This window comes from Tachyglossus aculeatus, chromosome X1, assembly GCF_015852505.1.
Source record: "Tachyglossus aculeatus isolate mTacAcu1 chromosome X1, mTacAcu1.pri, whole genome shotgun sequence".
NCBI classification, from domain to species: domain Eukaryota; kingdom Metazoa; phylum Chordata; class Mammalia; order Monotremata; family Tachyglossidae; genus Tachyglossus; species Tachyglossus aculeatus.
In genome coordinates this window covers 97408907-97422929 of record NC_052101.1, presented here as the reverse complement: position 1 = coordinate 97422929, position 14023 = coordinate 97408907, and the positions used below count along the sequence as shown (strand labels likewise).

The following is a 14023-nucleotide window of genomic DNA, read 5'->3' as shown; positions in this document are numbered from 1 at the left end:
TTTCAACACTCCCCTCTAAGAGAGGACAACAAATGCATATGTAAGGCCCAGACAGGGAGGAACTGAAACTAGTAGGAAGAATGTGCAGGGATGGGATGGGGTGAGGTGATGATTTAAGTTTTAAAGGTCCCTTTTACCTCTCCCCACAAAACCCCTGCTCCTAAGAGCACACAGAACCAGCCTTCTTCTCTTTTAGGCAATATGGCTTAGTTATTCTCTCCTTTTAGTCACATTTTCCTTCTTTGTGCATACCTAAATTAGATAATGTACCTATAATAGTAGGACTACAACTTCCTTAATGCAGTGTACAAGTCAGAAAGAAATACCAATCAATTAATCAATCGTATTTATTGAGCGCTTACTGTGTGCAGAGCACTGTACTAAGTGCTTGGGAAGTACAAGTTGGCAACATATAGAGACGGTCCCTACCCAACTGTGGGCTCACAGTCTACAAGGGGGAGACAGAGAACAAAACAAAACATATTAACAAAATAAAATAAATAGAATAGATATGTACAAGTAAAATAAATAAAGAAATAGAGTAATAAATACGTACAAACATATATACATATATACAGGTATACATGTATACCACTTACAACAGGCTACATGGTGCTGCCCTTTATTTCCCCACCTATCAGTTTCCCATGGAAATGATACTCTCTTACAGTGTTCCGTAATGCCAACCAAACCAAAATGCCCTCTCAAGGGGAAAAAATAAAGCCCCTGCTTTGGACCATTCTTATTCCAGAGACCTCTTTTACTGGTCTAGTGGACCCCACCCTCCTTTGAAGTCTGGCAAATTTTTGGAACCTAAGTGAAAGGTTTACTTAATAAATTACTGCTCCATTCTGTACTAGACTCATCTGATATTCAAAGTCTCACTGGAAAAGGCAGTACAATGGCTGTGGGTTATGTATTATTTATTAGATGTCCTTTCTCCTAGGGCCTAAGGTTAATGCACCTCTAAAAATTCTTCAACTACACTTGGGAGTAGCTTTCCTTGCCAGACAGCACCTGGTTAAGATTAAATAGTGGCTCCAGTCATTACAGTCCTCTGTACAATTTCATTTGGTTATATACTTGTCATGCAGCTGGGCATTATTGGCTCTTCTCGCTATACACAACTCGGCCTAGTGGAAAGACCACAGGTATTATAATCCCAGCTCTGCCACTTACTTGCTGGGTGACCTTGGGCAAGTCACTTCACTTCTCTGGTGTTTGTTTCCTCCTCTGTAAAATGGGAATTCAATATCTGTCCTTACTCCTACTTACAGTGTGAGCCCCATGTGGGACAAGGACTGTTTCCTATCTGTACATACCGTAACTATGCCAGTGCTCAGCACCAAATGAGAGCTTGACATTCACTCTTTTGGGAATCTTATTTATTCATGGCTTAACATGAATGACTCCCAAATCCACCTCACCAGCCTCAACCTCTCACCGGCTTTATAATCTCCCATTTCCTCTGGCGCCTAGGACACCTCCTACACATGACATGGCTAAAACTGAACTCCTCATCTTCCCTATTAAAGCCACTCCTCCTTTTCCATCATTCATTCATTCATTCAATTGTATTTATTGAGCACTTACTGTGTGCAGAGCCCTGTACTAAGCGCTTGGGAAATACAAGTCAGCATTAGGCATCACTACCATTTACCCTGTCCCAGAAGCATGTGACCTTGATGTCACCACTGACTCCTTTCTGTATTTTAGCTCTCATATTTAGTCATTAAATCCTGCCATTTTATTCTCCACAATATTTCAATTCCACTTCACCCTTACAGACACCACTTTGGGGTTCAAATTCTCATGATCTCCCAACTAAACTACTACATCAGCCTCCTCACTGGTTCCTGCCGTCCTCTTTTCAGCATATCCTATGTTCTGATGATCATACCATCTTTCTAAAACATCACTCTCAACATACTCTGCTCTTCAGGAGCTCCCAATGAGTACCCATTTCTCGTCATAATGAAGAGGCACTCCTGACCACTGGTTTCAAGGCTCTTCCCCAGCTCTTCTTAGATATTGGCTCTCTTCATGCACTATACCCTGGTTTGCATACTTCCTTCCTGCCAAGATATCGTATCCACCTTACTGTACCTCACCCTAGACTCCAAGATCTCTGACTCACTGTTCACACCCATCCTTCTGCCTGAAACCTGTCAGATCACACTCTACCCCAAAGCCCTCCTGAAAACCCACCTATTCTGGGAAGAACTCCCCTGCTAATTTCCACCACCCCAGATCATAGCATCACAAGTCACTAAGCACATAAGCACATAATGATTTACATATTTTGTTCACTTTTCCATTTGCTTGAAGAAAATACAATTATATTCATAGCTTTCCTCTTGCTCCTACTGTAAGAATATAATTTACATCTGCCTGTTTCCCCCACTAGACTGTAAGCTCCTCAAGTGAGCTTAGTGAATGTAGGGACCACAATTTTAACTTTTATTGTACTTTGCCAATTGCTTTGAATTGTGCTCTGCACATAGCAGGTGCTCAAAAAATACTACTGAATAAATGTAATTTGCATTTTTAGATAATTTCACTAATGCCTGTCCTGTCTCTCTTGTTAGAATGTACGATCTCTAAAGGCAAGGATCATACCCCTACTTCTTTCGAAACTATCCATGCTTCCTAATAAAATGCTTTTAAACAAAGACTGGTCTGATCACTTTTTCTAGTAATTCCACAAAATTCATAAAAGTGAAGATATTCTCTTTTATGTCTTCTAATTTAGATCATCTGCTACAATGAATCAGAGGCCCCTGCATATTTGCAAACATGTCTAAAAATGAAAGAAAATAGCACTGATTTTAACTAATTGCATTCTTAGAAAAAAATTCAAGTGCAAATAATATGTAACCATGATCAACATTCTGTTTTTTCTTGCCAGAAGTTCTATTTCCATGCAAAGATTGTGCACAACAAAAGCTTTCAGCCCATTATAAGATAAACTGGGCATCAATCAGTTTAGAGATAAAATTGTCATTGATAAAAGACCACTGCAGTGGTACTCCTTTAACAACAGTATCTAGGCTTAGTTGGCAAGAAAGCTTTGAGATGGTTTGACTTTCACTTTTCTTTAATGCTAAATTACATTTGCTTCTCTGATCCATTAACTCTCTCTCCCTTACCTTTGAAATAATAATAATAATGATAATTGTGGTATTTGTTAAGTGCTTCCTATGTGCCAGACACTACAATAAGCGCTGGGGTAAATACAAGATAATCTGGTTGGCCACAGCCCCTGTCCCACATAGGGCTCACAGTCTTAATGTACATTTTACAGATGAGGAAACTGAGGCCCAGAGAAGTAAAGTGACTTGCCCAAAGTCACACAGCTGACAAGCTGTGGAGCTGGGGTTAGTTGAACCTGGATCCTCTGACTCCCAGGCCCGTGCTTCTACCACTAGGCCATGCTGCTTCTCTAATAACATTTATTGTAACAAATAACAATTACCACTGCCAGAACATGTATGTGGAGAAAACTGGAAGAATTGCAGCAGGGACTGGCATTGACAAAGTTGCCTCTCCATGTTGCAAAATTGAAGTATATGGCTGTATCTAAAAAACAGACACTAAGAAGATATAAATTCTAATTGTTGGTTTTATTCCCAAAATTGAAGCTTAACATGAAATCCAATTTGAAAACTTTTTTTCCCAAAAATTTCCCCCATCTTGAAAAAGCACACTATGGTGGCCCAGTATTATCTAGGAACGGATAGTTCCACTGTACTAAATGTACTGAAAAGAAACTTTTCCGGACTCTAAAAATACTCTACATGAGTACAGAAATAATTATTGCTATGAAAAAGCCAGATAAAATTCCTTTTCTCTCATCGGGATAAGAAGCATGGCTTTCATTTAAAGAATCCAATTTTCTTCATCACATAGCATTTCTTACAAAAAGGTTATTCTAAAACCATGACTCAGTTAAAATCGTGGCCTAGTGAAAAAAGCACAAGCCTGGGAGTCAGATGACCTGGGTTCTAATACCAGCTCTGCCACTTCTCTACTGTGTGACCTTGGGCAAGTAAGCTAACTTCTTTATGCCTCAGTTCCCTCATCTGCAAAGTGGGGATTACAAATGCACTGCCTAATACACTTTAACTTTTACCTCTAATTCCTCATTATCTGACTGCTAGTTGTCCTTCGGTTCTTAGAGGAGGACGATGACATCAGTGAGACTGCATCCATGAATGGGAGTTTCTGGGAATCTCTTCCACTTTATTCGGGGAAATACAGGCAGGCATCTTTACTGGCCTCTTGCTATTTGTGTGAAAATTGCTCAGACACCAATGGTCAAGAGGGGAAAGGTATGTCCTACCACCAATAAGGCATGAGCTTGACTTATTTCTGCAGTAGTAGCGATGGTTTGTGCTGAGCCATCCATAACTGCTTACCTGGTCACCCTGGACCCAGCACACACGGTGCAACAGCTGGTAGGGAGAATGGGTGGAGCCTATGGTTACAGAGAAGAATCTCTTTGAAACCACAATAGTAGCAGCCACCACGGTGAAGAATTTTATCTAAACTCCTCTTCAATCTAATATTTTCAGCCTGCAAAACTTTTCAATAAAGAATTCTATAAATTCACCAATTGCTGTGTAGCAAAGTGTTTCTTTCTGCTTGTTTTAGAACTGCCACCTATAAGTCTTAATGGGTGCCTCTTCTTCCTGGTGTTGTGGGATTTGGTATGCAACAATTCCAAGTTCACCCTGTCTATACATTTCAGGATTTTGCAAGCTTTGATCATAGCCCTTCTCATCCCTCATCAATCAGTGTAGCCTAGTGAAAAGAGCATGGGCCTGGAGCCAGAGGACCTGGGTTCTTTCTAGTCCTGGTTCTGCCACTTCATGGTTGTGTGACCTTGGGCAAGTCATTTAACTTCTCTGTGTCTCAATTTCACCATCTGTAAATGAGCATTGCTCTCCCTAGCCCCTAGACTGTGAGCCTCAGGTGGGATGGGGACTGTTTGACCTGATTATGTTGTATCTATTTCAGAGCCTAGTACAGTGCTTGGCACATAATAAACACTTAACAATTACCATTACTACTATTATCTTTCCAGATTGAAGGAGAGTCTGGTTTTATTGGTCCATCTTCCTATGGAAGCTCTGCCATTCCCCTAATCAACTTGGTTGCTCTAGACAGAATTTTATTTTTAAGTAAAAAAGCACAAGTCTCCCATATCATCTTGGACAATCTTAGACTCTAGCCTGAAATCACTTTAAAATGATTTCAGATACACTATTCATAGTCCATTTTCCATATTCATTTTGAAAGAATGAAAACATTTTCTCTACATTCGTTGTCTTGCCCTATAGTTTGCTCATCATTGTAACCAACAGTTTTCAATAATAATTCTCTTAGGAATGAGTCCACTTATTTTTCCTGTAATGTTTATTGATTGGCACACTACCAAAATGCCATTTAGTAAAACATGCTATCCTTCTCCTTTGGGGTGAATAAATGACCTTGAGCTTAGTGTTACACAGTTATCATTTTAAAAAAAGTCTCCCTAGCAAAATTGAATACAGAAATTTATCCAATATCAAATTCATAAACTAGATTATTCTAAATACCTTAAGTAAATTGATTTAAGACATGACTAAATAAAAAGCCCACCCAGTGAAGGCTGATCATTTAAACAAATGCCAAGTGTCACGCCTGGTGCCTTTAACTAAAATATTTTCTATGTTCTAAATACACAATCTTTTTTTCTATTTATACTAAACAGCTCTAACTTTAGAGGGTTATTTTAGTGGAAGAAATGTGTTTTATTAAAATAACAAATGTACTTGTACTTTGCATTTGGGGAGGTACTGAATAACACACTAGCACCTCTTTATGTCCATGAAAAAATGGACATGGGGAGACTGAACAACAATGACGGCATCTACTAAACATCTAAACATGCTAAACATTGGGGTAGAGACACAATACTCAGATTGGACATAGGCCCTATCCCATATGGGGTTTGCTTTCTAAGTGGGAAGGAGAACAGGTCTTTTATCCCCATTTGAAAGATGAGGAAACTAAGGCACAGATAAATTATATGGCTTGCCCCAGGTAACACATCAGCCAAGTGACAGGGCTGCCATAGAAACAGTGAATCAGGGATTTGGGATAAAGTTGAAAGCAGAGTCCAGAAACTGGAAAGACCACATGACATGGCATAGGAATTTGGGAAGAGCTGGGCCCAGGCAGGTACTGCAACGAGAAAGGAGAGCACATCTGAAGCATGGCACTTGGAACTGAAAAAAAGTAGGGTTTAGTCAGGGTTGTGTGCACTGACTTTACTATTTATAAAAAGGAATTCTGTTACTTTTTAGATGAAGAAGTAAGAGAAGATTGAAGATTGAAGGACCTCAGAATGAGAATCTCAACAGATAGGTTGCTACAATGACCAGTTGGTCACTTCAGTTAAGATTAAGGGAGAGGTCACAAAGGAGAGAATTATTCAGGAATAAACTTTTTGTTGGTTTACCACGTTCCTTTCAGACTTAAGTCATACCTTACCTTCCCTGAGAACATCTCCATTTTAAATAATTTTCTACCACAGGAAAATGTCTGCTTAGCAGAGGACTTTTAACAAAGACAGGAACAGTTTTTCATTCTATTAATTATGCATGTGAAGATTTCTGTTAGGTCTTTCCCTTTCCTATACATCACGACAAATATAGGGATAGGTTCTTAAATCAAAAGCTTACAGCACAAATGCAGCAAGCACCTACAAACAAGAAATGGCAGGGGGGATTATTCATGAAACTAAGGCATACCTTGCAGAAGTAAAAGCAATTACCATTTCAACCGCAGGAAAATGTCTGCTTAGCAGAAGACTTTCAACAAAGCAGAAACAGCTTTTCATTTTATTAATCATACATGTGAAGACTTCCTTTAGGTCTTTCCCTCTCCTACACAGCACAAAAAATGCAGGGCTAGGTTCCTAAATCAAAAACCTACATCATGTATGCAACAAGCACCTACAAACTAGAAATGGCAGTGGGGATTATTCATGAAACTAAGGCGTACCTTGCAGAAGTAAAAGCAGCTACCATTTCATCCAAAACGTGGTTATTTTTCAGGTCAAATTCTGTGGCTGCCTAGAAAAGGAAAAACAACAGATGGAAACTGTTCAAATAGACAATAATTAACTTGTCAGAGTCTTATTTTGAAAATGTATGACCCTTCCTGCCTGCTCCTATTCTTCTCCTACCACTGCCTCATTCTATGAATCCCTCAAGAAGAGACTTATAAAATAAAAGTTTATTGGTCGTTTATTGCAATTCGACGTCCAAAATACAGAATCAGTATCTGCTGACTAAAGGACTAAAGAAAGGCATAGCAAAAACGTTTCATTTTCTATTGAATACACATAAATCACAATATGGGCAAAAAAACCCAAAAAACCTTCAAAAAGCTACCACTCACCTCTCCCAATTCAATATGTTCAAATACATTTGGAAAGACCCCCTGAATGGAAACGATAAATATATTGAAAGGGCCTACCATGTTTAGAACAAGGTTCTCACAAAACATATGAGATTCATATGAACTCGCAATTAATAATAATAATGATGGTATTTGTTAAGCGCTTACTATGTGCAAAGCACTGTTCTAAGCACTGGGGAGGTTACAAGGTGATCAGGTTGTCCCGGGGTGGGGGCTCACAGTTTTAATTCTCATTTTACAGATGAGGTAACGGAGGCAAAGAGAAGTTAAGTGAGTTGTCCAAAGTCACACAGCTGACAGTTGGCAGAGCCGGGATTTGAACCCATGACCTCTGACTCCAAAGCCCATGCTCTTTCCACTGAGCCATGCTGCGATTATGTTTCAAAGGCTGATTTAGAAATGCAATCTGGGTAAACTAATGTGGTTCAACAATATATTACAAATCAGCATTTGTTCATGTATTAGACATCAAGCTTTTGAAACATAGCACTTGTGTATCATGACCCAGCACTATGCCCCAGCCTTGCCGTTACTGTGGCACTTTTGTATATGCCCTAATCTTTTAGCATTCACTCATGTAAAGACCACTTGCAATCAATGATATTTATTCCACACTTAACTCTGCGCAGAGCACTGTACTAAGTTTCTGGGAGTACAATGGAGGAAGTAAACATGATCCTGCCTCTGTAAATCATGTTAGTGTCTGTCTCCCCTACAGGGTAGGGCAGAGGTCATGTCTACTAATGCTACTACACTCTTTCAACAATTTAGCACAGTGATCTGCATAGAAGACATTCCATAAATACTACTGATGCGGTGATGCCATATTAAAACAGCAAAAAATTTTCAGGGACACAAAATGTCTACTTGGGGAATTCATCCAATTTTATTTGGAATTGTACTAATTCTATTTGCTCTTCATTTCTTAAAGTTGTTACAGGTGAAAAGGACAGCAGGGAAACTGAAAACCATGAGGTGTAGACAGTCAGTAGTGACCTAAACTGCTTTAGACCTGCTATCCGACCTTGGCTTCACAGACTCCGTCCGCTCCTGGTTCTCCTCTTACCTCTCCGGTCATTCAATCTCAGTCTCTTTTGCAGGCTCCTCCTCCCCCTCCCATCCCCTTACTGTGGGGGTTCCCCAAGGTTCAGTGCTTGGGTCCCCTTCTGTTCTCGATCTACACTCACTCCCTTGGTGACCTCATTGACTCCCATGGCTTCAACTATCATCTCTACGCTGATGACACCCAGATCTACATCTCCAGCCCTGCTCTCTCCCCCTCTCCAGGCTCGCATCTCCTCCTGCCTTCAGGACATCTCCATCTGGATGTCTGCCCGCCACCTAAAACTCAGCTTGTCCAAGACTGAACTCCTTGTCTTCCCTCCCAAACCCTGCCCTCTCCCTGACTTTCCCATCTCTGTTGATGGCACTACCAACCTTCCCGTCTCACAAGCCCGCAAACTTGGTGTCATCCTCGACTCCGCTCTCTCATTCACCCCTCACATCCAAGCCGTCACCAAAACCTGCCGGTCTCAGCTCCGCAACATTGCCAAGATCCGCCCTTTCCTCTCCATCCAAACCGCTACCCTGCTTGTTCAAGCTCTCATCCTATCCCGTCTGGACTACTGCATCAGCCTTCCCTCTGATCTCCCATCCTCGTGTCTCTCCCCACTTCAGTCCATACTTCATGCTGCTGCCTGGATTGTCTTTGTCCAGAAATGCTCTGGGCATGTTACTCCCCTCCTCAAAAATCTCCAGTGGCTACCAATCAATCTGCGCATCAGGCAGAAATTCCTTATGCTCGGCTTCAAGGCTCTCCATCACCTCGCCCCCTCCTACCTCACCTCCCTTCTCTCCTTCTACAGCCCACCCCACACCCTCCACTCCTCTGCCGCTAATCTCCTCACCGTGCCTCGTTCTCGCCTGTCCCACCATCGACCCCCGGCCCACATCATCTCCCAGGCCTGGAATGCCCTCCCTCAGCCCATCCGCCAAGCTAGCTCTCTTCCTCCCTTCAAGGCCCTACTGAGAGCTCACCTCCTCCAGGAGGCCTTTGCACACTGAGCCCCTTCCTTCCTCTCCCCCTCGTCCCCCTCTCCATCCCCCCCATCTTACCTCCTTCCCTTCCCCACAGCACCTGTATATATGTATATATGTTTGTACATATTTATTATTCTTTTTATTTATTTATTTATTTATCTTACTTGTACATATCTATTCTATTTATTTTATTTTGTTAGTATGTTTGGTTTTGTTCTCTGTCTCCCCCTTCTAGACTGTGAGCCCACTGTTGGGTAGGGACTGTCTCTATGTGTTGCTGACTTGTACTTCCCAAGCGCTTAGTACAGTGCTCTGAACACAGTAAGTGCTCAATAAATATGATTGATTGATTGATTGATTGATTTAGAAATATTAACATAAAAAGCTGAACAAAATAAAAAAGGCCAACTCTCCCCCATTAAAGCTTTAAAAAAAATCCATTTTTCTGAAATCTCTTCCCTGTAGCAACGAAACATCTCTTAATTTTTCCTCTTAAACTTTCACCTCCAGTTTTGAAATATTATTAAACAGAAAAACTGGAAACACCTACCACAAAACAGATGGGACACTGGGTTTTAAAGGAAAGAAATTTCCTTATACAGAAAGAACAATCTGAAAAGAAAGTAAAGAAAATATTAGTCCAGGGAGACACACTGATCCTATGACTATTTGAGTACTTCTTACACATTCTGACAGAGAAATATGATGCAACTATATAAGTGGATACCAAAATAGTCACCTGAGCCCTGCTGTTGGTCCACTGGTAAGAGGGTGACTCTTGGAATTGGGACATAATAATAATAATAACAGTAATAGCATTTATTAATTGCTTACTATGTGCAAAGCACTGTTCTAAGCACTGTGGAGGTTACAAGGTGATCAGGTTGTCCCACGTGGGATTCACAGTCTTCATCCCCATTTCACAGATGATGGAACTGAGGCACAGAGAAGTTAATTGACTTGCCCAAAGTCACACAGCTGACAAGTGGAGGAGCTGGGATATGTGGATTCTGGTTCTGCAAGTAGGTAAAAATAGGTAGCAGAAGGCATGCCATCATTGCTGAAGGTTTCTGACTAAATTTCCGCATAGGGCGTTCCACGAGGTGGACGGGTCCGGCAGGAATGCTGAAAATACGTGGCTAATATGGATGGTGAAGGCCACAGTGGCCATCAAGGCAACCATCTCCCAGGTTGTGGTGCTGTGGCACAGCATCTGCACTATGCTACAGTCACTTCAGCCACAGACCAGACTTTTGGGCGCACATCGTAATGTGCTGCACTGCCACCTGCTTCCTCATGGCACTCTCTGTCCCAATGGGAATACAACAGATAGGAATGAGAGTGTGCGAGCGGCACTGCACAAACCACTAGCATTAAAATCACTCCTTTGCACAAATTCTTAATCCTGAACTTTCAAACCCAGGGCTCATTCATTCTTCTGTTGTTGTATTTTTCTATGAAGTTAGTGGGGCATCTTGCATTGGGCTCTCAAAAATACATCAATCAATAAGCTGTTTCTACTATTAGAAAGGTAACTTACACAGTGGATAAATAAATGCACATCGACTTTCATTGACAGGCTCAAAAACTTTCCTAAACTTTACTTATTAATTACCTTTCTATGATATTAAACTTTCCTAGAAACTTATGGTGGGAGAGTGCAGAAATTCGAGTATGCTTAGCTTTAAAAATACTTACACAACTAGGCATCCTGAACAGAAATGTAATAGGAGAAAGTAGAGTTAGTGTGGCTAAGAGAAGTTAGGCACAGAACTGGTAAGTGTCAACAGGTGAAACTTTTGCAGGGAGGCACATTCTTGTACACATATAGCTTATTTTGAACTTAATCTGTAGACCTGTACTAACATTGAAATACAGCACATAATTACCTGACTTAAAACTCCAGATAGCATTAAAGGGAATGGAAGGCAGGATCTCCTAGAGTAGACTAGGAGATCCTGGAATGTAAGGAGTCACCTTCCTTCTAAACTTGACTGAGGTTACTACTACTACTATTGACCTACTCCCAGGAATTAGGCAGATGCCTGAAAGGGAGGAGGGCTTCTCTTCCAGTATACTTCCAAGACACACAGAACCCCCTACCAGTCTAGGGGAAAGACTCTGTCTTCCTTACACATCTTAGAAGTTCCAATAATCATTTGGTCACTGCCACAAAAGCCAGATCTTCAACTTAACCCTTCCGATAGGGGTTGCTGAGACAATAGCCAGGGAAACACTATAGCTTCTGGGGGGCATGGTTTCCCCTCACTCTTAGATTAGGGGCTATACCAGCTAGAGTTTTGGAGAGGGAAGGCAGCAATTAAAAAACCTATTGACATCACCACAGTATTTTCCTAAAAACTCTCAATCAACCATGATAATGGGTGACAAGGATAAGATCCACTCCAGAGTAACCAGAATCCCTTGGCTCGTCTCCTCTGGACTACGGATATCTCAGACGCAGTCCAAATCCCCGGGGTTGTGCTGGACTAGAACCAAACCGGCCTGGAGCATGTCTATACCTCACTACATTCTTCTCCTAGTCACCCAGCAATCTAACAATGTCTGACAAAGAATAAACCCTGAGGCAAAATGAACAATCTTTACAGTTATTACAGCAATGAAGATGAGGAAGATAACAAGTGTGAAGGAGGGGAAAATACATAACAGGAGTAAAGCAACAGTCCCAGCTATGTAGGCTTTTTTCTGTAGAATCTCAAACCCTGTCAGAGCTCAGTAACTACTAAATATTTATCTATTTACACAGAAATACCTCTCCTACACACCCTCACAAACACATTGCCATACTTACAGTTATGTGAACACTGTGGAATCATCACTGCAATGTTGAAAAAGTCGTAGCAAATAGCACAGCTCAGCAAACTTTCAAATGTCTGAAATACATATAAAAATATATCAGGATTTCTAAATGAAAGCTGAGTCCCATGGTCTTTAATACTGCTTTTGTATTTATATCATCTATATTTCCTATTGTGTCCCCGACTTAGATTGTGAGTCCTTGAAAGGCCACAGCCCATATGTACCTCTTGCCTGGACATTTCTTTCCCAGCCCTTAGTACAGTGTTCTAGATACAATAATAATAATAACAACAATGGCATTTATTAAACGCTTACTATGTGCAAAGCACTGTTCTGAGTGCTGGGGAGGTTACAAGGTGATCAGGTTGTCCCATGGGGGGCTCACAGTCTTAACAGTTGACATTTAAAGAATACTATTACTGCAAATAGTCCTAAGACTCTATGAAGACTATTAGTACAACTAGGGATTAGTATGAATATGGCAAGATGAAATATCAAGATTCTTCAGACTGGACATTTTGGACGGAAAACTGAATTTATTAACAGCTACCCATAGGGTCATGCCAAGAGATTTTTAGCATCTAAGACATGGCCCGGTTCGGACCCTCATCCTGGTGCTGCTTTTACTTCAGGTGGGCAGGTCCTTATTCCCTAATTCATCTAACAAGAGAGGGTAATCCGGGGGCCCATTCCCTGTCAATCCTCCTACTTTCTTGACACTTCCAACACCCTTCAGAAGGCAGGTGGTACAGAAACTGTGTCCTCTACCTCTTGGCAAATGCTACTTTAACCACACTTGCAGCTGTAGTTCTTGGCACATAGTTAAATACTTAATACTATTATCACTACTACTATTACAAACTAGATTTCAAAGGTCCCAAAGTGCACACAGTAGAAGTGCTAGATCAGGTACAGTAAGAAACACCCTTAATCGAGGTGATAGCAAATGAGAGAGAGAGATTTAACTGACTGTGCTGGCACTAAATCTAAATGCCCAGGTAAGAGCAACAGAACCAGAGAAACTGAGACCTACCGAACTCAAAACGAGCCCCCTCACATACAAATACTAGGCATATCAGGCTCAACCGAGTGAGAAATGGCAACTGAGAACACTTCCAAGGGTGAGGCTTCTCTGGTGAGATAGTGCCGCGGACAGTAACTGAATAAAAACTGCATAGTTCTCGCCTCAGTCAAGTGGCCTTGACCATTCGGCGACCCCAAAGCCGCAAGATTCAAGAGAAGTGCCTCCCAGCAAACCACTCGCCAACCCCGAGAACTTATTTGGAAGCCCAACACTCACATTTAGGAAATCCATCCTAAGGGGCCACCGGCCCCCAAAAAAGTCGGACATGATTTCTGAAGGGGGCAGCGGCAACTTGACGTGGCCAGATCCTGTCGAGAGTAGAGATTAAATTATCTGCGCAAGCATGCTTCAACTGAGCAGCTCGCCTTCACGGGCACTCGGCGCCGTGCCTGCTGGGAACTGATCATTAGCCTCCCTACCGCCTGACCAAGTTGTGGGCGGGGAGAGAGTGTGTGCTCTATTGCTGAAAAGGCGCTACTTCCCACTTTTCTTCCCCCAGCCACACATGCTGGAGAAGCAGCATGACATAGTGAATAGAGCACAGGCCTGGGAGTCAGATGGTCATGAGTTCTAATCACAGCTGTGCCACTTGTGACCTTGGGCAAGTCA

The 14023-nt window shown here is 41.6% G+C and overlaps 1 protein-coding gene across 1 annotated transcript in view; it reads right to left on the bottom strand.

Moving 5' to 3' along the window:
• RAD18 (RAD18 E3 ubiquitin protein ligase) overlaps positions 1-13705 on the bottom strand; it is an 84979-nt gene extending 71274 nt beyond the window's left edge. Inside the window, 4 exon segments of the mRNA XM_038739949.1 lie at positions 7051-7121; positions 10061-10122; positions 12323-12404; positions 13631-13705. Coding sequence (XP_038595877.1) covers positions 7051-7121; positions 10061-10122; positions 12323-12404; positions 13631-13681 — 266 coding nt within the window. The 5' untranslated portion in view covers positions 13682-13705.
• Between the last annotated feature and the right edge of the window lie 318 nt (positions 13706-14023).